The 25,240-nt window shown below is 40.9% G+C and overlaps 1 protein-coding gene across 1 annotated transcript in view; it reads left to right on the top strand.

Annotated features, from left to right (window-relative positions):
- The first annotated feature begins 7,683 nt into the window (after positions 1–7,683).
- Positions 7,684–25,240, top strand: part of ADAMTSL1 (ADAMTS like 1) — a 389,822-nt gene continuing 372,265 nt past the window's right edge. The window contains exon 1 of the mRNA XM_064290455.1: positions 7,684–8,037. Coding sequence (XP_064146525.1) covers positions 7,975–8,037 — 63 coding nt within the window. The 5' untranslated portion in view covers positions 7,684–7,974. The remainder of the gene's footprint in view (positions 8,038–25,240) is intronic.

The following is a 25,240-nucleotide window of genomic DNA, read 5'->3' as shown; positions in this document are numbered from 1 at the left end:
TTCATTCTCATTTATTCATTGTCCAGCTTTTGCATGTATGTGAGGCAATTGAAAATACCGTGACTCAGATCAGGCACACTTTAGTCCTCAAAGTGACATCTTTGCTTTTCAACACTTTAAAGAGTATCTTGCAGCAGATTACTCACTGCAATACATTGTTTGATTTCTTGACTGCTGCTTCCATGGGCATTGATTGTGGATCCAAGTAAAATAAAATCCTGGACAACTTCAGTCTTTTCTCTGTTTATCATGATGTAGTTGTGAGGACTTTTGTTTTCTTTATGTTGAGGTGCAATCCATCCTGAAGGCTGTAGTCTTTGATCTTGATCAGTAAGTACTTCAAGTCCTCTTCACTTTCAGCGAGCAAGGTTGTGTCATCTGCATAACACAGGTTGATCAGTCTTCCTCCAATCCTGATGCCCCATTCTTCTTCATATAGTTCAGCTTCTCAGATTATTTGCTCAGTTTACAGATTGAATAAGTATGGTAAAAAACATACAGCCTGATGCACACCCTTCCTAATTTTAAACCAGTGGTATCCCCTTGTTCTGTCTGAACAATTTTCTCTTAGTCTATGTACAGATTCTGCATGAGCACAATTAAGTGTTTCGGAATTTCTGTTCTTTGCAATGTAATCCATAATTTCTTATGATCTACGCAGTTGAATGCCTTTACATAGTCAATAAAACACATGTAGACATCTTTCTCCTATCCTCTGCTTTCAGCAAGATTCATCTGACATCAGCAATGACATCTGTCATCTCACATCCTCTTCTGAATCCGGCTTGAATTTCTGGCAGTTCTCTGTCGATGTACTGCTGCAACCGTTTTGAATTATCTTCAGCATAATCTTACTTTTATGTGATGGTAATGATATTGTTCTATAATTTCTGCATTTCTTTGGATCACCATTCTTTGGAAGAGGCACAAATATGAATCTCTTCCAGGTAGCTGTCTTCCAAATTTCTTGGCATAGGTGAGTGAGCACTTCCAGCACTGCATCCATTTGTTGAAACATCTCAACTGGTATTCTATCAATTCCTGGAGCCTCGTTTTTTGCCAATACCTTCAATGTAGTTTGCACTTCTTCCTTCAGTACCATCGATTCTTGATCATATCGCTGCCTCTTGAAATGGTTGAACATTGAATTTTTTTTTTGATACAGTGACTTTGTTTATTCCTTTCATCTGATAATTCCTGCATCATTCAAATTTTTGCCCACAGAATCCTTCAATATTGCAACTCAAGTCTTGAAGTTTTTCTTCAGTTCTTTCAGCTCAAGAAATGCTAAGCATATTCTTCCCTTTTGGTTTTTGATCTCCAGGTCTTCGCACATTTCATAATGATGCTTTATTTTGTCTTCTCGAGCCACCCTTTGAAATCTTCTGTTCAGCAGCTCTTTCCCAGTTGTATTTTGAGTGCCTTCCAACCTGAGGGGCTCATCTTCTGGCACTATATCAAACAGTGTTCCACTGCTACCCTTAAAGTTTTCATTGGCCAATTTTTTTTAGAATTAGATCGCCAGGTCCTTCTTCCTACTCTGTCTTAGTCTAGAATCTCCGCTGAGAACTGTCCACCATGGGTGATCCTCTAGTATTTGAAATACCAGTGGCATAGCTTCCAGCATCACAGTGACACACAGGCCACCACAGTATGACAAAATGGTGGATGAATGGTGTTCTTTTAACAATAAGATTAAAAAAAAAAAAAAAAAAACTGGGCTCAGCGTGTTTCAACAATTTATTTCCCGAAAGTCCTCTTGGTAAGAAATGGAATAGCTAGGATTTGAACTCTCTGACTCCAAAATCTGAGTTCTTTCCACTATACAAGCAGCCTTTAGCATTCGTCTCTTCTACTCGCTGGGTTCCCCAGATGTTAACCTAGAAGCCCTCTATTAAGCATTGTAGGAGACAGGAAGAAATGTAAGCTGAGGCCCTTAGTGCTTGAGGCAGCTAGAGATAAAATCAAATCAAAGTTTAAAATTTGTTAAGTTCCTTGCATATGTAACATACAGTGCTAGATACTTTGGGGGAAGAGGTAGACATTGGGACATAGAAAACACATGTTTTCTGCCTCTAAGCAGCTCATTAAATTATTTAAGAGCAGAAACTATGATTGATGCCAGATAGACAGGTAGATAGATGGGTGGGTGGATGGATGGATGGATGGATGGATGGATGGATGGATGGATGGATGGATGGATGGATGGATGGATGGATGGGTGGGTGGATGGGTGGATGGATGGAGAGAGTTTTCATATATGCTCAAATTTTTTCTACACCAGTTGTTCAACTTATTGTTATTTATAAATAGTATTTACCAAATGAATTATTCTAACAATGAATGAACTCAGAGAAAGACAAGAGCACTGTGGAAGAACTGATGGGTGAAAGTTTAAGGAAAGAGGCACAATTTGAACAGGGGCTTGAAACGTAGGTAAAATGTGGATACAGGAGAGGAGTAAAAAGCTTCCCCCAGGATGGTGGGTCAGAGTGAGAAAGAGCATGGCTCTCACATGCCTTCTATTTGCTTACTGCGTTCTCCTCATCCTCAAAGCTTTTCCTCTATTTCTTTTCATTGCCTAAAAGTCTCTGCACATCTTGATGTCTTCTTCAATTTCCATTTCTTCCATGACCTCCCCTGACTGAGTACTAGAAGCAGCAGGGGCCTTTCCCTCTGATCTCCTGTAGCCCTTCGCTCTACAAAGAGGTAGTATAGCCTAGTGGTTATGAACACAGACCGCCCAGATACAGATCTCAGCCCAGTCCCTTTCTGTAGGTGATCTTGGCCAGGTTTTTTACACTCCCTGTGCCTCAGTTTTCTCCTCTGTTAAAGGGGGATGTATCAGTTAAGATTCTCTTGCAGAGAAAAGACTTTACTCTTGCTAATTAAGCTGAAAGTGATTTATTACAGATTATTAAATAACTTATAGAAATTTTGAACTGCCAAAGAAAAAGACTCTAGAAATTTCAGAAGTTACTCCCATGGCACTCTGCAGAAACAGATCACCATGGGAGCAGCTGCCTTTTCCACAAGCAGAAAGTCAACTGCAAGGAACATGCCCGCCTTCTCTGATCTAGCCAATAAAATACCTGCCCCATGCCTGCCTCTTGATACCCACAAAGCTAGCGACTGGGTAGCATGGTTGCAAACAAACCACATTACTCCTTGGCCATTTTTTATATGCAGAGAGAGTAAAGTGTGGCCTCTGCCCCACCTTCACCTTCCAAATCTCATGGGACTGCTTCTGAGTGGCCAGATCTTAAATTACATCCCATACCATAGCTGCAAGGGAGTCTGGGGATTGTGGTTTCTAGGATTCTGGCTTCTGCATCTCAAGAAGGTACACTAGAAGATGATTGGGATAAATGTTGCTGTAATTCACCATAACACCCATATGATGATAATAAAAATACCTACTCCACAGGGTTGTTTTGAGGATTACATGAAATAATAAAGTACCTAAAATAGTGTCTAGAACATGGGCAACTCTTGGTGAAGGTAGCTATTTTCACCGGTTAACTTCTCAAACAGTGGTGCAGGAGAAAGTCAGACACCTTGATATAGCGCCTAACAATATAGCCCCCAATTGTCCACCCGATGATAAGTAACTGGGAGTCCCTGGGTGGTGCAAATGGTTAAGTGCTCAGTGGGCAGTTTGAGTCCACTTAGAGGATCTCAGGAGAAGGGCCTGGGAATCTACTTTTCAAAGATCACAGCCATTGAAAACGATAGAACACAGTTCTATGCTGACACACATGGGGTCACCATGACTGAGAATCGTCTTGATGGCAACTGGTTTGTTTTTAGGTAAGTAACTCAATAGTTCATTGGTCCTATGAGAGCACCAGTTTCTTCATCTGTAAATTGGGGATAATAGTTACTCTCTACCTTCTAGAGCTTTTGCCTATATTACGTTGTTAGATCATGTGTGAAAAGTGCTTTGAAAATTATAGTGTAGGTACTAATTGCTTTGGTGAATTGGAAAGTTATAGACTTGTGCTCAAATTCCAGCCCTGCCCCTGAGAATAGCAGTCTGCTTCCTGCAGTTTTATCTCATGCACCCTTACACATTTCTTTCTTCTTCTTCTTCAATTTTCAGAAAATATCCAGGGAAATCCAGCAACTCCACCACATCTGTGAGGGAAGTAACACTCAGGTGCTGCTGTGCCCACCTTTCTAAAAAGAGTAGATTAGGCCCTACCCAGCTCTTCAAAGCTCCTGACCCCTGAGTTCTTTCCAGGGGACCCTCTGCCCTCTGTACACCAGTTACTGCAACTGGAGGGCCACGCAAGGAGGCTCAACCTCAAGGAAGAGGCAGGTGGCTCCTGAGCGAAAACTGTAACGCATTCTCCCCAGGGAGAGAAATTCCGCAAGTTTAGCTCACTCTTTCCTGCCATAAAGAGCACTGAATGTTAACAGCTTGCTCCTGTCCAAGCTGGTGTTTTTTAAATTAAGTATTGTTAAAACCATACCATTTGGAGTGATGCTTCAGACAGCCCTGACATTCTCTCTCTTGCTTTTTCTTTCATTTCACCTAATATATTGTGCGTGGAGCTGGTAACCAGAATTACTGCTGCTCCAGCTTCTGCAGTTACTGCTGCTCAGACACTTGCAGACGGCTTTAATTTAGATACCTGAACAGGAAAAAAGAAACTGGGCCAACGCCCTGCTTAGATGCCATCAGGGGCCTTTCCCAGGCTGCCATTAGTATGGATCTTGATTACCTAGGGTTTTATTTCTCCTTAGCACTAAAAAGGATTTTAGCAATGACAAAGTTGGGAGACAGAGAAACTGTAGACTAAAATGAGATACTTTCCATTGTCACATAGCCAGTTGCCATCAAGTCACCTAAGACTCATGGCAACCCTATGTGTGTCAGAGTAGAACTGTGCTCTGTAGGGTTTTCAATGACTGATTTTTCACAAATAGAGGACCAAGCCTTTCTTCCAAAGCAACTCAGTGTGGACTCAAACCTTCAAACTTTCCATCCCTCCAACCAGTATAATATCACTGCCAGCCAGTAACTGAGAGGGTTGATGAGAATGGACTTAGTCATAAGACACTGGTTCAAGGGCCAATTTAACGTACTAGGACCTCGGGCAAGTCACTTCTCTGACCTTCAGTTCCACATGTATATTTATAAAATGGGATTAATACTTTACCAACTTCATAGAGTAGTAATAAAGGCCAGATGAGTTTGTGGGTGTAAGACTGTTTTGTCAGCGTTGAAGAGACCACGTAAACATTGATTATTATCAAAATTAGTTCCTTCCAGGAACTTTCCCAGCCATCCTACCCACCTTGATTTTGTTCTCCTTTTCCTGAAGTTATAGTAAACTTGGAGTCTGCCCTGCTCTGTGTAATGCTTGACTGTGCACTGGCTTTTCCTACTTTCTCTGGGCACCCCCAACAGGAAAGGAAATGCTACAAGCAAAGGGACCAGAGCGTGGGACATGGTAGGCATCCTCCAGGTACTCAACAAGCAACTGAGGGCTTGACTTCAAAGCTCTGCAGTTTTGCGACTTCATTGAGGTGACCGTCATCCGGTTGCACATTGACATGTACATCAGAACTCCAAGACAGAAATCTCCGACTCAAAATATTTATTCAGACAGTATTTATTTCCAGAGGAGAAGGGAAATCTAGACTAGTGTAAATGATCGCCAAGTATTTTCTGATCATGCCAATTTTTTTTCTGTTCCTCTACAAAAAAATTTTTTTTTTTCTACAAATGGTATCATTTGCATAATGCCTGTTATTCCTTCTCACACTACAGGTTCTTCCCTTTGAGTCTTGTCTAATGAGTAGTGTTTCTGTATAGAAGAAGGGGGAAGGAGTACTAGATAAAATATTCCATTTTATAGAACTAGTTAGAAGCCTTTAGCTAATAACTGTGAAAAAGAGAAAACCCTGTAGCAGAAAGCTCCAATGTGTAAAAGACGGTTATATAATATAGCTCTGTGAATGAAAGTTTATTTCAATCAGTTAACTTTTTTTAAAATGTAATGACGATTCAGATAATACCAGTCAGGCATTTTTACATCTACCTATGAATACTCTTTAGCTTATGAGAATTAGCTAGTTTTTTGAGAGATTTGTAAAACTAATCTTTCTGAAAAGGAAAAGCATATTTCAAGAATCGGGCCTCTTTGTTATGGGTTTATTATCCATTTTCCTAAGTTCACGTATTTAGAACCGAAAAGAAGGATGACTCTTTGCATGCCCCAGCTTTTCTAACAGATTGAAAATGGGATTTTTAGAAGCTGCCCTGTCTTTAATTGATATACCATGTGGAAGAGGCAATCTAAAGTTGAACAACCTGCTTTTCTTCACCTTTTTGAAAAGCACCATGCAGGTATGTCTATGGGCAGGCCTGCCTGTATTCACACGCCTATTATAGCTCCATCAGGTTTTCCATATTTGTGTATTTCATTCTTCTTGTCGGTATTTTTTATTATTATTATTAATGGAAGGAAAGAACATTAATTCTCTTTGTCTTCTAGCTCCACTGTATATATTTTTGGGACTATCAAGAGGTCCGTAAAGGAAAAGCTTCCTGGTGACACACGGATGGAAATGTCAGGCCAAGTTTGCTATTTCATCCTTTCAAAAATGCAGTGATTTCCTTAGCAGATAAGGGGAAAGACGTCCTTGTTTGACACTTGACACTTCTCTACAACTGTAATAAAATCCTCCTGTGGTAGAGTGCAGTTTCGCTTGCTGGTGGATTAACCAGGCTCAGAAGTTTCCTGACCTTCTCTTTGTTGGTGCTGGCCTAGTTGTTCTTTCACTGCTCATTAGCACTTCCTCCAGGATGGACTGAGCTGCTAAGGTCGCCCGTCCAACCCTCTTGCAAGAGTGGAAGCAAAAAGGAGGTAAAACTCCATCCAGCTTTTTCTGCTCCATTACAGCAGCTCCAATAAAGGACATGCATGAAGAGGAGACTGAAACTGCTAAAAGAAGGCGTTGGGATTAACTGGATTTCACTCATGCTTTCTTTCCCTCCCCCTGCTAAGGCAGATAGTTGAGAGTTGGCAGTAAGTCAAAATCAGCCTCTTCCTCAACCCCAGCGCTCAGCTCCACTTATCCTGGAGCCTTTGTTAAAAGCCCCGTTTTAAACTAGGGAATCTCTATTTCTAATTACACCTTTAGAATTGGTAAATCTTGGCTATTTTAAAATTCTCATTCTACAAAGAAACAGCTTGCTTCCCCCCCTCCCCCCCAAGATCAAACCATTAATACACAAAATAACATATGCCACTGTTTAGGTTTAGTGGAGAACTTTCAAAGGCTTATACAGTCTCCCTCTGCCAAGTCAAGAGGGAAAATAAAGAGGAACTTTATGGAAGAGGCATAAAACAGTTGTGCAGAACACGTTTAAAGGGCACATTAAGTCAGTTTTTGTCTATGGTTCTTTCCCTTTATGGCATATGTAATATATTGACAGGGATTAAGTTTCTCTCCTGAATGGAACAATACAGAGTCACAGGGAGCTACTGTACTTTACAAAGCTACAGGCATCGGCACAGGCAAATGGCAAATAGAAATGCATCTCACAGAGAACTAACCAGGTTAGTTAAAAGCACAGGGAGGGTTTGGCTTCATCTTCTGCAATTCTGTATCTTTTGCACTCCTCTTCTCGCTCTGCCGCTGGCTCGCCTCTCTTTTTCGTCCTTTTTCTTCTCTGTTTTGCTCGCACTGTTACACTTTCTCTGTCCCCCTGGCTTTGTTATTCAGCATGTCTGATTAGCAGGAGCCTGATTGGCTGGCTGCCTGCTCCGAGAGAGATTCCATTCAGCTTACCCCCCACCCATCCACCCACCCACCCCTCCGCCAGGAAATGTGAGTGGGGCTGATGGAAGCTGATAGGCAGGAGCGGAGTGTTAGCAGCAGGACTGGATGTGACAGCAGGCAGAGGAGCACTTAGCAGCTTATTCAGTGTCCGATTCGGATTCCGGCAAGGATCCAAGTATGGAATGCTGCCGTCGGGCAACTCCTGGCACATCGCTCCTCTTTCTGGCTTTCCTGCTCCTGGTAAATGCCTTTTCATTTCAATACTTTGCCATGCTGGGTGCTGCTGGGGTGTTGTGTGTGTGTTTGTGTTGCGTGTGTGTGTGTTGTGTGTATGTGTGAATGTATGTATGTATCTTTATACTAAAACTTCAGGTAAAATAATTTATATGATTAAGGAAAAAAAAAAAAAAAACCTCCTTCTACAACTTTAACCCCAACTTCCCAAGCAAATTAAAGTGTATAAGATTTTCTGAAATTGGTTACAGGTATGTAATAATCCTGAGCCATGAACTTTGGAATACACTGCATAGACTTCTTGAGCTAAGGACTGCATAAATAGTGGTGTGTGTGCTTGGAATTTGGAGAACAGACATTCTGAAATTAAACTCACTGTGGTGTTCCCGGAATCTTTTGAAGGGTAGGCTGTGAGGGGCTTTACCCCAATGCCTTTGGTGATTTCCACCCTTTCTATGGACATGTACAAGGAGCCCTGGTGGTACAATGGTTAAGTGCTCCGCTGCTAACTGAAACATCAGGGGTTCAAACCCACCAGCCGCACTATGGGAGAAAGATGTGGCAGTCTGCTTCCATAAAGATTACAGCCTTGGAAACCTTATGGCGAAGTTCCACTCTGCCCGGTAGGGTTACTCTGAGTTGGAATTGACTCCACGGCAACGGGTTTTTTTTTTTTTTTTTGGTGGACATATACTAAGGAATCCGGTAAAGAGGGAAGAGGGAATGAACATCACCTCACAGCCAACCCAGATTATAGCTCAAAATTACCACAAGTCATCTGTGCATACAAATTAATGCTCATATTTATGAATTGAGGATTACGCAGTCTTTGATCTCGGATCCACTTTTGAAGAAGGGAAAAAATGATGACTTTTTATATGGCTGCTTTCTCTAGTCACAGCGATAAGATGCTCTGCCTGTGAACGTTATCACACGCTGCATTTTTGACTCAGTAAATGTTCCGTTGTGACTCAGACTTAGTTTTATGGGCAGAAAGTGAGCATTTACTGTCCAAAAAAAATCTACACTCCCAATATGAATAGCAATGCACATTTTTTTTTAACCAGAGTGTTCTGGGCAGGCAGCTTAGCAAACCTCATCTGAAGGTTTGAATCCAAAATTTGCACGCACTGATTCCAAACAAACGTGATTGTAGCTCTCCCGGTCACACTTACAGCGTGCCAGAAACTTCCTCAGAAAGTAGCAAGGCAAGAATGTAACAAGGTAAAAATGCAACAAAAATAGAGGTTGCGTCATTGGTTGATGGGACAGCATGTTTTGTTCTGCTTAGATTCTAACACATTTCATCTGCACTAGAATTTTGAAGAAGGGAAGCAAGCCATTTGGTGTACATTGAAAAGCTCTAGGAGGATTTATCAGCGAGAGTAGTCAGTGATTAAGTATTTTATACATTCCGGCTTTTTAATAACTTGCATTAGTGTAGCCAAGAAATCATCACGATGCGTTGCAAATACTATAAATATGGAAATACAATATATTTTCAATTTTTCATGGAAATTTAAAGGCAAACTGAATTTTAACCACGAATGAACTCTTTAAGTTTTCGCTATTCTGAGGGGTAGCAGAAGCAGAAAGTTGAGGTGTACTTCATGATTTGTGGAGCAACCAATTTATAAAAGGTGTCTCATTTTTTCCATATGGGATGTGTTACTTTTATATGCCATTAGTTTGTCTCATCTTTCCTTCTCACTGGTTTTTTAAAAGTATGTGCTATTTTGCCATTATGCTGCATCATGAAGCAAATTACCAGTGCATACTAGTTTATTGGGAATTTTCATATAGAAATATGATCTCGTTATACTTGAGCAAAACTTTCCCGTTCAGGAATAGATTGTTTTCGTACCTATTTGGTAAATGCATTGTATCCATCTTGGATACCCTGAATAGTCATCTGTGGATTTGATCATATAAAATTAGACTTTTATGGAGAAAAGGAACGTTTGTTTATTTCAGAAGGGCTTAAAACATGTTATGTTTAAATTACAGTAATCGTATCATGAGGACAAAATGAAATGAAATCCAGGATAGTTTTATGCTTTCATTTAAGTGAACTGGGAATCTGAGCATTCTGCTAGAAAAGAAAGAGAGTGCCTAGACTCATCCCTTTGCGGGGTGGTAACAGCAGTTAATAATAGCTGCCATGCATTGTGTGTCTGCATGTGCCAAACACTAGGCCAGTTGTTTGATAAGTATCGCAGTGAGTCCTCACAATCACCCTGCAACTAAAGCATTTTAAAACCCATTTTACAGATAAGGAAACAAGCTTATATTTGAATCCAAAGGCCAAATAAAAGACAGAAAATAACTTGTTTGCTTTTAATACTAACGTTGTAAAATGCTTAGCAGTGATGGAGGCAATGGTTTAGGTTGACCTGTACTATTTCTTGGAGATATTTAAGAATCTTCTGTCATCTTGACCATTAAAGATACTTAAAACATTCTGGATACTTATTTCACTTGCCTGTTAACCTCCCCTCTAGCTTTGTAGCCAAAATTTAAATTACTAGCTTAAGGGAGGGTGGCCTTTAGCCTGATCAGTAGTTGACTTAGAAGTGTGGCATCGTCAGGCTAACCTTCAGTCTTAATAGAGAAGTTGGATTGGGTGGCTTTCCCCGCTACAATTCTTTTACACATTACAAGATTCTGTCTACTCTTAGAGTTAATTTAAATAATTTCCAAACGTTCCTTTAGCTTAATTGAAAAATACCTTTTTGTTTCGGTGGGAAAGCCCTATTTCTACTTCAAAATAGTCGTTTCATTGATAGCCGAATCATCTATACCATGACTTGGTTTTTGAGTGTGTACAAATATCACTTGTGGTTCACCCAAAATTTTGTTATAGTCCTTGGCCTTGGGCATATTATTCCTAAGGGAATGAAGTCCCTGTGTCTTTCATACCTGTTTTAGGTAACCACCATGTTTTCAGGCAAAGACATCATCGACTTCTTTTTTACTCTGGACACAGCACAGTAGTCCTGATCAAGAGATTTTTTTCTCGATGTTCGGTTCAAGTTAAGCCACATAACACAGCTTTCCCAATCTTCCCACCCTGTACCCCTTTTGCATTCTCCCTCCTTTGTCCCAGTTGTTTAGCTCAAAAGAGATGTGGAAAAAAACATGACCAGCCATTGACATATGTGTCCATCCAAACTTAAAGTCAAGTCACTTCTTGTCAGAAAGGCATTTAATCAAATTTGCATTTGCTTTTTGTTTCTTTTAAGTGGGTCCTAAGCTCTTTTGCCTGCTATTGTGGGAGTTGTGAGAGTAACACTAAGAATTATAATAAAGTACATGTGTTTTTCTGTTGCATTTCTTTTTCTTCTCTGTACTAATTTATACATGGAAACTAGTCAAACACAATAGCCCATTCCCTTCAGCCGCTCTGGCAGTCTCCTCCACGATTATCTAAGTGGATATATCTTGGACGGCGAGAACCACTATTAGCTTGTGGAATGAATGTTAAATCCCTTATTTACAGCAGATTGTGGCCTGCTCCAATTTGTGTATGTGTGTGTGTGTCCATTACGCATACACAAGCACCTTTCTGTAACTGCTCACACCACATCTATTTCTTATTCTCAGACCTAGATTGTCTTTCTATTAAGCTTGAGGATTTTTCCTATAAATCTGCAGAACATAGTGAGGCATTTCTTTAAACATTTTCTTCTTCGGGTTTTTCTCAAGTTTCTTATCTAGACATCGTCAGCAGCATTTTTATTTTCTCAGGCTCCTGTTTTTAGTGTTTCAGCCTGTCAGGGCCACTTTCTGCCCTTCAGTATTATTTTCGTGTGAACCAGTTCTGTTGCTTCTTAGAAGCTGAGGGAAGAATGTCCAATAGTGGTCACTAGTGAACTACAGAGAAATCCTTTCACATGAGGAAAGTTTTTCCTTGAAAGACGATATGGATATTGAAGACTACTGAGAGAGAGGGAAGGAGAGAAAAAGAAATAGACGAAGGTACACATTTGTGCACTTATATGACTGTTAATATGTGTGGATGCTCCTTTACCAACAAGTGGGAATAAAGTGGAAAGCAGCCCTCTGGCACACCATGGAGTAGGCTGTTACTCAGACTTAGGAGCTGCACAAAGCTCATTATTGCATCCTAATAACGAAAGCGAACTCAGGGTTTCTGCTTTTTATTTTTAAGCAGTAGTGTATGGTTAACACCTGTACAAGTTACTTTTTTTTTCTTAGTTTTACTTAGTTTTGCCATTGATAAAAAATATTTTGATGCATTTTGCCCAGGAATTATGTTAGGATGAGGCATGGTCTGGTGTTTTGGTTCTCCCATTTATTATGGCTTCCTCAAAATAAAATTTTAAACCCCTTCCAGGGAAAATACACTGTCCTGTGCCTTTCTGCATCTCCTGTCGCCCCAGTAGAGGGCTTTGTATGCAGCAGGCATCTTAACTGTTTATTAACCGAATTAAGAGAGGAAAGAACATATAAAGACCATCACCTGGCTCTCTATTTCTTCAAATACAGTTTCCCAACGTCAAATATATAGTCTAGTTTCTATGGTCAAGCCACAGCTCTGCCTTTTAATTTCTGTGTATTCAGGGTTCCACGGGTGACGCTTTCTCAGACCTGATCATTTACATTTCGCTCTGCCCTGCCCTCATTCTGCATATTCTTCTATGACTTCTGTTCTCATGAGTACCCACTGCCGTCGATTCGATTCCGACTCGTGAGTAGAGTGGCCCAAAAGTAACCTCTTCATAGCATGAGAACCAGAGTCTTTCCTTGAGTGAGAGTGTTCCTTGAATCATTATGAAGAACCTACTAGTTAACTGTGTTGAGATAATCACAGGAAAATGTGTCCACATCAAGTTTTACAGGCGTTGTTACTGATTTTCTTCTCCTAGAGGGCTGGCTTCAGACTTGGTGTTTTCACCAGAACGAGACAGATTCGTGTCATTTTCTGTCTACAGCATAAAAACCATACCATGTGGTTGAATTTTGGCTTGATTGGCAGTACTGGCTCATGAGCAGCTTAGGACTGGCATACCAGAGGTGATGTAAGTCCTAAAGGATCCTAATTGAAATAGCCCAGCACAGCTGTGTGGGGAGCCTGCCTGCTAACTGGGGTAAGCTGTTGCTATCAACCCCTTCTTTCCATGAGCTCAAAAATAAATGACTAAATCTCCCCAATTCCCGAACTTCAAGATTAAAACCTACACTGAATAAAGCTTAACTGTTCTGTTTCCCCTCCCAGGGCCTTTGCTAACTGGAGCACCTAGACTGTAGGGCAGTTAGTTCTGCTATAAGTTTTCTCGCCATGTCAAGAAGATGCCACAATGGTGGTCATCTACAGCCAACAGTGACCTCTGGCTTTATTATGTGTTGTATTTCTAGGTGGTCGGTGTTTATACAGTCAGTTCAAATCTTTTCCTATATTTGCTAATGTTCTGTATTTGGGTCATAGGAAATAGCTTAACTCATTAACTAATTGTAAACTCCATTAGAAGAAATACCATAATTTTGGTGTTTGACCACCCTGACCCCAAACTGCACCAGCGTAGACCTACATGTTAGCCAGCACTTAATTGCTTGTGGGAAGGCATTAAATAATTAATTGTAACTTCTACTATATTTTTAATGATAATTTCCTATAGTTCACGCTACCTTGCATTTGTCTCTATCATTGTACTTCTCACTGCACTGACATTTCTGTCTACCCCACGCAGCTGTGGGTGACCACAGAAGGAGTGACTTGTCCACCTGCCTCTATCAGAATGCTTGGTAATTAGATCTCAATAAATGTGGTTGAATGCATGAATGCATGGATGAAAAAGATGATTAGGCAAGAAAAGGTCAAGAAAGGGAAAAGTGCAAGGAGGAAGGGAAAACGGAAACATTCATTTCACGTGCAAAGCATTTGAATATTTCTGGTTGTGGTAAGACCAAGTCAATAGTCCTGATACACTCAAAAGCAAAGATATGTTCGTGTTCCTCTTCTTTTAAACACATCCATCCACACGACGAACAACAACTGAGCAACAGCCCCTTTGCTGTTGCTAACTAGAATGAACCATTTTGCATGCCATTTATTTTTTTTACTCATCTAATTCTTAAGTATTTTTCCTTTTGCAAAGCTTGTCCTCAGGAAGAAAATGACACTTTCATTAGCTGCAATATTACAAAACTTAAAAGGAGTTATAAACTCTGTTTTTAGAAGAGAAAATGCTGTGGGTTCACCAAAACCCGTTTTCTTTTCCTCTCATTGTTGTTAGGTGCCATTGAGTTGATTCGGACTCACAACAGTGCCATGTGACAGAGTAGAACTGCCCCATAGGGTTTTCTTGTCTGTAATCTTTACAGAAACATCTCCAGATTTTTCTCCCACTGAGCCACTGAGTGGGTTCATACCACCAACCTTTCGGTTAGCAGCTGAGTGCTTAACTGTTGCACCACCAAGGCTCTTTTTTCTTTTTGTACTGGGTACAAAAGAAGCCACTTGCCATTGGGTCAGTTCCAACTCATGGTGACCATGACCCCGTGTGTGTCAGAGTAAAACTGTATTTCATAGGGTTTTCAGTCACGGATTTTCTTGGAAGTAGAATGCCAGGCCTTTCTTCTGAGGTGCCTCTGGGTGACCGGAGCCTCTAGCCTTTTGGTTAGCAGCCGAGAGTGTTAACTATTTGCACCACCCAAGGACTCCATATGACTATATTTTCCAGCCTTGCCAGCAATTGGATGGTGCCATGTTATTTAGTGGAATAGAATTAGAAGTGATATATGGCACTTCTGGGCCTGAAACCTCCCATGTGATCCTACAAGCACTAAATACCCTCTTCACCTCCTGGCTGGATGCAGAGAATCCAGTAGAGAACTTCAAGATGCTAGGGAATGGCAAAGCCACCAAATGGGAGAGCCTGGCCCCCTGAATGACTGCATGGAACAGAGCCCCCAGGGCCACTCTCACAGACTCACGAAGTGAACATTTATTTAACCATGAGCCAGAAATAAACCTTTGTTATGTTAAAACACCGTGATTTGGGCTAGGGGGCTGTTTACTACACTGAAAACCTTTTTAAGTAACATATGCTTCAAATTTAGGTGCTATGCATACTCTTTTATGAGTACATACTAATACCACTTTCCATTTTTTAGATGGGAAACACTGAAATAAAAAGATGCCACATTGTCCTAATGGTGGTTTAATCATTGTGGTTTGCAGCTGATTGCATACCTAGAATGTGCTAAGTAACCGGGGGCATGTGTCAGTCCTGCAGGAAAAATAGTAAAGTGGGTCTATTTTTTTAAACATAGAAGCCAGGAATGAGTGGACTGGTAAGAAATGAGGAAAGAAACCAAGGGAGTCAGGGCTGTGGTCAAAGAGTTGGAATTGCCTGAAGCAAAGCAGGACCAAACAACAGGGCTAAGGACACAAAACCACACAGGCCCAAGGGAAAGGCAGAGGAAACAGAGACACTGAGAGGCAGAAACAGGGGCACAGCACTGAAGCTGCTCCAGAGACAGAATGTCAGCGAGTAGGGAGAGAGTGAAAGAGTGAACACATGGCAGAGAGGGGAACAGACTGGCGAGTGCAAAGCATGTTCCACGCAGAAGCATATAGTGTAAAATGCACTTCTTTGAGTATGTACCAGTTGCTATCGAGTCAGCTCCGACTTATGGCGACCCCACGTGTGTCAGAGTAGAACTCTGCTTGCTCCAAAGGGTTTTCAATGGCTTATGTATCCGAAGTAGGTCGCCAGGCCTTTCGTACAAGGTGCCTTTGGGTGGACTTGAACCAACCTTTCGATTAGCAGCCAAGCATGTTAACTATTTGCAGCCTTGAGAATACCTATTCTCAAACTGTCTTTGATGTATTTTTCTTGGAGGTATCCAAGTGTCACGAAAGAGCACAGGCTGTCATACCAATTCCAGCTCTGTGACCTCGGCCCAGTCACATAACATCCCTCAGCTTTTGTCTCGTGTATACAATATCACCATTCCACCCGACTTTCCCAGATGGTTTGAGAGGCAAATACGGCATTAGATGTTGAAATATTTCTTAAACTCCAAAGTGCCATAAAACTCCAAGTATTTACTTCATGTGAAAAGTATTTATCTGTCACCAACTGCATACCTAACATCCAGCCAGGCTTTAAGAGACACAGATAAAGGCTCCATGGAGGATATAGTAAGACACAATCCTTGCAATGAGGAACTTGATAGCTTGTTGGATGTTTTGTTGTCAGAATTACTGTTATTGTTTTTTTTTTTTTAATTTTCAAAAGACAGCTTTTCTGTAGGAAGCAGCCCAGTGATGGCCATGATTATTTTCAATTACTCCGTAAATGGTTCTTATAAATAATTCTGCCCCTGGTTAGACACTCCTGGTCTAACTCCCTTACTTTGCATGTCGAAATGTAAATTTGGCTTCCCACAACATTGTGGATGTTTGCCTTAATGAATATCACCATTCGATATTTGACTTCAAACATTTGAAATTATGTGTTCCAATTTCTCTAATTCAGAATATCAATTTGTGTGGTAGAATGCACCGGCACAATTTCTTAAAAAAAAAAAGTTAAGATAAATTCTTTAGGGAAAAGCTTTCCTCCAAACAAATTCTTCTCATTCTAAGAATTTTTCATTCTAAGAATTTTCACTATACAAACCTGAAATCCAGGGGTTTGCATCTGCCTCAACATCATCGAGGCGTCATGCTGCTAGATTGCAGTCTTGAGTAGTTTCCACTACATTGTGCCTGCTTTGTAAGAACAAAACCGTGCAAAAAACAAATGCATCCTATTTGAAATTGTATTTCTGCAAGTGCAATTACTACAACAGGTTGGATCTGCCATCCGGAACAGATTTTTGTCTGAGGTTCTTACCAAAATTAATTAATTGCCGTAAAATCAAAAAGGCCTCTTGCACCAAAAAGGGGAGACCGTAGAGAAAGGGAATAGTAGAGAGAACACGTGTGCAAGCATACACCATTTATAATACAAGAGATTTATTCCACTTCTGAGGCAAGAAATTGCAGGACTCTAATAGTTTCAGCACCTGTGAATTATTTGGGTGCACCTCATAAGCGGGTTCTTTCTTCTATTTGTATAAAGAAATAAGTGGTATGTTCGCCAATTCTACACTACATTAATTTTCACAGAGTTTCCATTTACATCTTCATTGCTTTTTCAGATTTTTTTCCAGAGCTTCTGCCATTCTCCAACTAAAGCTTTGGGTATTTTCCTCTTCAGTTTTTGTCCTGGGACTTTGTCTCAGTCAGTTCAGACTGTTGGCATAAGCGTTGGGATGAAGGAGAGAAGGAGTGTGATAACCTAAGACATCCTGACATAAATTGCAAGAGCACGAAAGAAATGAGACCGGAAATTATGAGCAACCTATAATAAATTCAAACGGCCCAATAAAATAAATATACCTCACTTTGTTCCCCTACTAAGGTATGGTAGAGTGTCAGATTTCTCAGCCTACTTTGCTGGCTGTAATCTCAGTCGCTATTTGAAGTCTGCCAAAGTATTGTTCGCATATTAGACTTCATCAGTAGAACAAGAAATGAACAAGAGTAGTGGAAGCAATAAGAACTCCTGTTCAGGTGCTGAAGTGAGGTTTAGGGGCCAAGTTTTTAGAAATAATCTGTTTTTTTTTTTTTCTCATTGTAGTCATTATAACCACTTGTTATTGAGACCTAATATAATTGCTGTGATGTGCCATACACATTTATTTTTTATCTGGGGGCTTATTGCTAATCTGAGATACCAAACGTGCTTTGAAATTACTTTTTTATGACGTTAGCTTAATTGACTTTTTGGATCCCCAGGCTGTAGATTCATAGTGTTTTAGAATTTTAAAGAAATCTTTGAGGCTGCCTAGAATGTGACTTCTATGAACTGGGATCTGTTCGAAGGTGGGAGTTTGGTTTTATTTTGTCTTAGATATCTTAGTATCAGGCAGAGTTTGATAGGCAGCACAAGGTGCTCAAGAAAATTGTGCTGTTTGAATGAATCATCTATTTCAGTCCTTTTATTTTACAGCTAATTGGATTTAAAGTAGAAATGTTTTCGCAAAGAGAGTTGAGACACATGAGGAAATTGAGGCACAGGGCAGTTAAATGATTTGCCAGAAGTATATAGAAGGTAGGATCCAGATCCTAGAATAGTTAGAAATTTAGAAGAAATACACAGAAAAAAAAAAAATATATAGAGGAAAAACCTCTTCCTCTTGAGTCCATTCTGTTCTGTTATACCCTGCAGCCCGTATGTTGTTGTTAGCTGCCGTCAAGTCAACTCCAGTCATGGCAACCTTGTATACAACAGAACAAAACATAGTCTGGTCCTGTGTCGTCCTCACGATCACTATCATGTTCACATCCATCATTGAGACTACTGTGCCAATCCACCTCACCCAGAGTCCCCCATGTCCTCCTTGGCCCTCTACTTCACCAAGCATGATGTCCTCCTCTGGCTATTGATCCCTCCTGATAGGTCCAAGGAAACCCTGGTGGCATAGTGGTTAAGAGCTATGGCTGCTAACCAAAAGGTCAGCAGTGGGAATCCACCAGGTGCTCCTTGGAAACTCTATGGGGCAGTTCTACTCTGTCCTGTAGGGTCACTATGAGTCAGAATGGACTCGACGGCAACAGGGTGGGTCCAAAGCAAGTCAGACAGCGTTCTGTGTGGCTTCTAAGAGATCTTTAAATAAGAGCCAGCCAAAGAACCTAGTCTTGGTAAAGAGGAGCTTGAAATGTTGCCCATACCGAAGGAACAAATTAGTCTATGAAGCTACTGGACAATAATCTTGAGTTAAAACTCAAGGATTATAGCTGGATTATAAACACGGGTGGCAGGGCTAGATTGGAAGATCGAGGTCTGTAAAGCTTGGTCTCTCTCCCCAGATCTGTATCATATCAATAAGCTTTATTTTTCTTCCTTTTTTTATCAGAGAAAGAAAAAAAAAATGAGGCAGAGAAGCGGCCTTAAATATAAATCTTACAGTACAGCATTATGTGAAAATAACTTTGTGTGGAACCTTACACAAAGTAGGTCTCCGGGAAGTATTAGCTTCCTTCCTTTTGCTCACTGCAAAACAGCATATTTATTGAGAGTAGGCTGTCTGTCAGGTACTGTGCTAGGTACTAGGTATACTGTGTTGAACAAAAAAGCCATGGTTCTAAAGATGGATCTTTCTACATATCACATATCAGAAACGATTCAGGAAGTGGGGGAGGGATGGGCAGGAATTAATTAGCCAGTACTTGCCATTGGTTTTAAGTTGCTGTCATGATATTGTTTTCTTTAAACTGTGTATTTAACTATTGCTGATGTCAGGAGGTCTCTGCCTAAAGAAATAGACACATTAATTCATTATTTATAGTGATTCAAGAAAGAATGTGTTAGAAAAACTCTTAAACTCTAAAGGTTTATATTTAAGGTCACCTCCTTGCCTTTTTTTTTTTTTGGCTGGTGTCCTCTTTTTTAGCAGTTCTGAAACCCAAGCTTAAAGAGTCCATTACTTTGTGTCTATGTTTATTTGATACATAAACACCTGTCTTTTCAATCTTAGAACTATGCGTTAAGTAGTGAAGCCTTTAAACTAGCCACTCATTAAAGTTAATAAAAGGACAATCAGCCACGTGTGCAGCATAAATAACAGTAGGATTTTCCTCAAAAGATTTAGCACCCTTTGGGGAAGCCGCTTGTCTGTAGGAGCTCCTCAACTCTTTGGGCATCACCCTGGTAACCTGTTCTCAGCTCTCTGCTTAGTGAGGTTCTGATTTTCTGATACCTCTGCTGTGTCCCTACTACCAACCCCAACGGCTTTAATCCAAGGAAGACATTCTTACCCTTTGCAGTTCTACTCTGCTCACTTCAGTTTGGTGATGCTGGGACGCCATATTGGTGGGACTGTTTGGGCTGTAGGCTCCAGGATCTTGATTCTAAAAAACCCATTCAGTGGTTTATGTCCATTTTAGAGTTCTAGATAATTTAAAGCAGTGGTTCCCAGGTTTTGAATTTCATGACCTATTAGAATTTCAAAAATAAGCAAAGATGTGTCTGCAGGTAGGTAGGAGGTATGGAAAAGAGATACAAAGTTTCTAATTTTTTAATTTGTTAGGTAAGGACATTAATAAAATAAGCTATCACCATAGTGTCATGAGTGAAATAATGATAGTACTAAAGACAGTACATATTTGGATGTGAGAAGTACTTTAAACCAGTTGCTGTTTTGAGTTATTTCTGACTGATGGTGACTTTAGTGTCCGAGTAGAACTGTGCTCCGTAGGGTTTTCAGTAGCTGATTTTTGGGATGTAGATCACCACGCCTTTCCTCTGAGGCTCCTCTGAGTGGCCTCCAACCTCCAGCTTTTCAGTTAGCAGCTGATCATGTTAACCTTTAGCACCAACCAGAAGCACTTTACATATATTATCTAATTCTCAGTTATAATTATTTGCAGCTGAGAATTGGATAATTGTCAATTAGTTACCTAATTCTCACTTACAATTATTTTTCCTGTTTTACAAATGAGGAAACAGAGGTACATGTAGCATACCTAAGGTCACTCAGCTAGTAGTGGCAAAGTGCAAATTCAAACCCAAGCAGAGTTCATTCTTGTCCAAACTCTGCCATTTTGTTTCACCAGTGAAAGAAATTGAAGGCCATTTGAATATGCCAGAAGTTCCAAGTTCATTATTTCAGAAGAAAGCATAATTGAATACATTCAACTCTACAAAAAACTAACCAGTGTCCTTATTTTCTCCCTTATTCTATGGGTCAATGAAAACTTTGCTGTGGACTGGCCTGCTCTATGCCAGACGTTTTCCTTGGGCCATAAAGATACAAGACACAGCCACACCCTCAAGGAGCTTACAGACAGTAACGGAGCTTTTAAGAAAGATAATGCAGACAGAGGCCCCGCGAAATATATCAAGTACATAAAGAAGAAAATACAAGAAGGAAGCTGGCATGTCTTGTCTACTGTGTCCCAGGCTCTGTGCTAGGCTGAGAATAACCCAGCTTTTGGGGTGGGGCAGTGAGGGTGACACAGAAGAGGGGACATCTGAGGTAAGTCTTAAAGGAGCAGTGGAAGTTTACCAGGCAGGCAAAAAGAGGGAAAAGGAGCATTCTAGGCAGAGAGACTGCATATGCAAAGGCACAGGGGAATTAAAGGGAAGGGTGAGTTCAAGGAAATGAGTGATTCCCTATAGGTGGAGCATAGCCAGTTCATGCAGGGCCCTGCATGCCATACCCAGGAGTTTTGCCTCCAGTCTGAGTTTTACAAAGGGAGCTGTGGTTGCCACACGGAGGTGAGAGGTCTAGAGATGGAGTCAGAGAGGCCAGTTGGGAAACCATTGCGCCTCTCCTGGTGAAGAGCCATGAAGGCAGCTGCCACTCTAACAGCAGTGGAGACAAGGGAAAAGAGTCCAGCTATATGGCTACTTAGTTATTTTGTAGGAGAAACCTCCTGTGGTCTCTCTTCATCTTTCACCTTGAGGCCTCAGAGGCTGAGCTCTCAAAACACCCGCCAAGTGCTAAAACTCTTTAGGTCCCACTGCTTAGCATAGGAGCCTGGTGCCTGGCACCCAAGCACATGTTCAATAAGTGTTTGTTGAATGACTATGTGAAAAAGTAAGTAGTTTTATTCAGGGTTGCTGTTGCTGTTAGTTGCCATCAAGCCAGCTGCAATTCATGGCGACCTCATGTATACCAGAATGAAATCTTCCCCAGTCCTGCGCCATCTTCATGATCGTTGGAATGTTGAGTCCATTGTTGCGGACATTCTGTCAATCCATCTAATTAAGGGTTTCCCTTACCTTTTTTTTTCTTACCTTAACTGGTATTCCACTTTACCAAACATGATGTCCTTCTCCAGCAATCAGTCCCTCCAATGATGTGTTCAAAGTTAAGTGAGTCAAAGGGTAGCCTTTTTCAAAATTGTGACCGACAATCAGGAACTTTTTCCCTAATCGTGGAAGGCCTTCATGGGCAAGAAACATATCAGTATCCTAAAAGTTAAAAACTTTCTGTCACCCTCTGAGGAAAGTGTGAATTTGGACCCAGCCTTTCTCAAGTGATTTCCCTACTGTATTGTGAGGTAACCCCTCATCAGTGAACCTTTTAGAATAAATAGCTATTTTATAGAGGCAGCTCGGTGATTTTTGAAAGCTTTATGACCTTAAATAGCACAGAGCCCCTAACGTGCAGTTGTTTGTGTATGGTGGAGGGATGATTGCTGTCAGAGGCTACAGGGTTTCCCCTACATGTGGTCATTTTTCTGTTTTCTTCCAACAGTGCCCTATGTAACCATTCAGATTCATGTCACAATTATGCATCTTTCTGTGAGAAATCAGCACGTATCTTTGCCCTAATTCTTGGAGTGTTCCACATTGTCTAATATGGGCTCCACATGTAGAGTTCCCTTTGAAAGCTGCTGAAACCCCAGTAAGAGATGCAGCATTAGGGTCTAAATTTAAGTCACCTGCCCTGATTAACGAACAATCAAGCCATTTAGGAAATGCTTAAGTTCACCATTTTCTACTAAAAACATCATTTAATAATTAAAAAAACTCCCACAGGTTTTATTAAATAAAGTGTGAGTGAAGCATTACATTAAATGCTTCATATTTTTTTTCTTTATGAATCCAATTGCCAAGGCTTTGGAGTTTTAATCAGGCATTGGAATCCTATGCTTATATAATTTCATCTTCTCCTTGTTATCAAAAACTGACCCCACTAGACCCATAACTCTTTACTCTCTGTAAGAACAAAGTTGATTAGAGGTTGGCCTCTCTTCTTAAAGTAGATTTGCTTTGGAACAGCCTCAGACAGGTATTTGTGCTTTAAATCATACAGTCCTTCTGATTTCCATTCTAAGTTTGACATCGACCACTCTTTATTTCCTTCCTCCTTCCCCCAAACTGGCTGCAGTCAGCATCAAAGTCTGTTCAGATTTAGCAAAGGGAAAAATGTGGTTTTCAGGCTCCCCCTATGTATCAAGTATGGTGTTATTTGTTTATCTCAGATAGGCCTTACCACAACCCCCTTTCCAACAAACTTGAATACTAAAACCTGGAAAAAAAAAAAAAAAAAAAAGGTGGTGTGAATTCATTTACTTTAAGTATATGTATATTTTATTCTTATAGCAAACAAATCATTAAAATATGTAGTTCAGATTATTTTCCATGTTGTTTGAACTCTGTTGTTTGGCTTCTGTTGGCAGGAGCCTCTTCAGCGTGCTGAGTGATTGCCACAGTTTCAGAACCAAGGTCGTTAGTGTTCACAGAATGTACTGTCTGTCATCGATCCTAAGATGGGCTTTTTTTTTCTTTTTGATTTTAGAATCGTGGATATATCTTATAAATGACAGCAGGCCATAGTTAATGGGTACCATTTTTGTATTCTTAACGGTCTGTAAAATAGTGTGACTTCAGTCTATGGCATCTTAGATCTGATGGAATTCTGTATCAGGGTCTTTCCAGTATCTGACTGACACTGGCAGGAGCAGAACCACATCCAAGCTAGGATGCAGAAATATGATTGTCTTACAGTTTTCTTGACAAACAGCACCAGTGAGGTATCCGTGTATGTATGTAAAAACAAAGCCAAACCCACTGCCATCAAGTCGATTCCTATTTATAATGACCCTATAGACACAGTAGAACTGTCCCATAGGGGTTCCAAGGCTGTGTATCTTTACAGAAGCAGACGGCCACATCTTTCTCCTGCAGAGCAGCTGGTAGATTTAAACTGCCGACCTTTTCCTTAGCAGCTGAGTGCTTTAACCACTCTGCCACCAGGCTCCTTTGTGTGTATTTATATATATGTGTGTATGTATATCTTAGTAATCTAGTGCTGCCATAACAGAAATACCACAAGTGGATGGCTTTAACAAAGAGAAATTTATTTTCTCACAGTTGAGTAGGTTACAAGTCCAAATTCAGGGCATCAGCTCCAGGGGAAAGCTTTCTCTCTCTGTCAGCTCTGGAGGAAAGTCCTTGCCCTCGATCTTTCCCTGGTCGAGGAGCTTCTCAGGCAGAGGAACCCCGTGTCCAAAGGACACTCTCTGCTCCTGGTGCTGTTTTCTTGGTGGTATGAGGTCCCCAACTCTCTGCTTGCTTCCCTTTCCTTTTATTTCTTGAGAGATAAAAGGTGGTGCAGGCCACACCCCAGGGAAACTCCTTTTACCTTGGATCAGGGAGGTGACCTGAGTGAGGGTGGTGTTACAATCCCACCCTAATCCTCTTGACATAAAATTACAGTCACAAAATGGAGGACAACCATACAACAGTGGGAAGCATGGCCTAACCAAGTTGATACACACATTTTGGGGGGGACATAATTCAGTCCATGACAATGTGTATATATACACACACACACACACATACATACAGAGGAGCCCTGGTGATGCCATGCTTAAGAGCTATGGCTGCTAACCAAAAGGTCAGCATGTACAAATCCACTAGCTACTCCTTGAAAACCCTATGGGGCAGTTCTGTTGTATAACCCATTGCTGTCGAGTCAATTCCGACTCATAGTGACCCTATAGGACAGAGTGGAACTGCCCCCATAGAGTTTCCATGGAGCGCCTGGCGGATTTGAACTGCTGACCTTTAGGTTAGCAGCCGTAGCACTTAACCAGTACGCCACCAGGGTTTCCTCTGTTGTACAGGGTCTCTCATTAGTTGAAATCGACTCAATGGCAATGAGTTTGCTTTTTTGGTTATATATAGACAAAGAGAGTTCAAGGGATTGGCTGACATGATTGTGGGGGCTGGCAAGTCCAAAATCCTTAGGTTAGGTGACAGGCTGGAGGCTCCTACTAGCACACAGGATTGGGATGGAGGGGGGAGGGCACTAGCAAGTCCAAAATTCATAGGACAGGTGGCAGGTTGGAGACTTCTGCAGTCTTGCACCCCAAGATCCATAGGTAAGGCAAAGGGAAGAGTGCAGAGTAGAGAGAGATGAAGTTTTGCCGAAATATCTATTTATAGTCTGGAAGCAGATCACACCCTAAGGGAACCCCCCCTCCTTCAACTGATTGACTGAATCACATTACATTAGATTACATCATGGAAAGTCATTATTTATATTTCATTAGATTGCATTACGGAATAACAACTAGTCTAGTGTTTGGCCAAACCACTGAGGACCATAGCCTAGCCAAGGTGACACACAAAATTTACCATCACAATGATTATAGAACCCTTCCCTCCTTTCC

This window comes from Loxodonta africana, chromosome 9 (genome assembly GCF_030014295.1).
Source record: "Loxodonta africana isolate mLoxAfr1 chromosome 9, mLoxAfr1.hap2, whole genome shotgun sequence".
Taxonomy (NCBI): Eukaryota; Metazoa; Chordata; class Mammalia; order Proboscidea; family Elephantidae; genus Loxodonta; species Loxodonta africana.
Note: the sequence above shows the minus strand (reverse complement) of the source record. Positions and strands in the feature narration are given on the sequence as shown.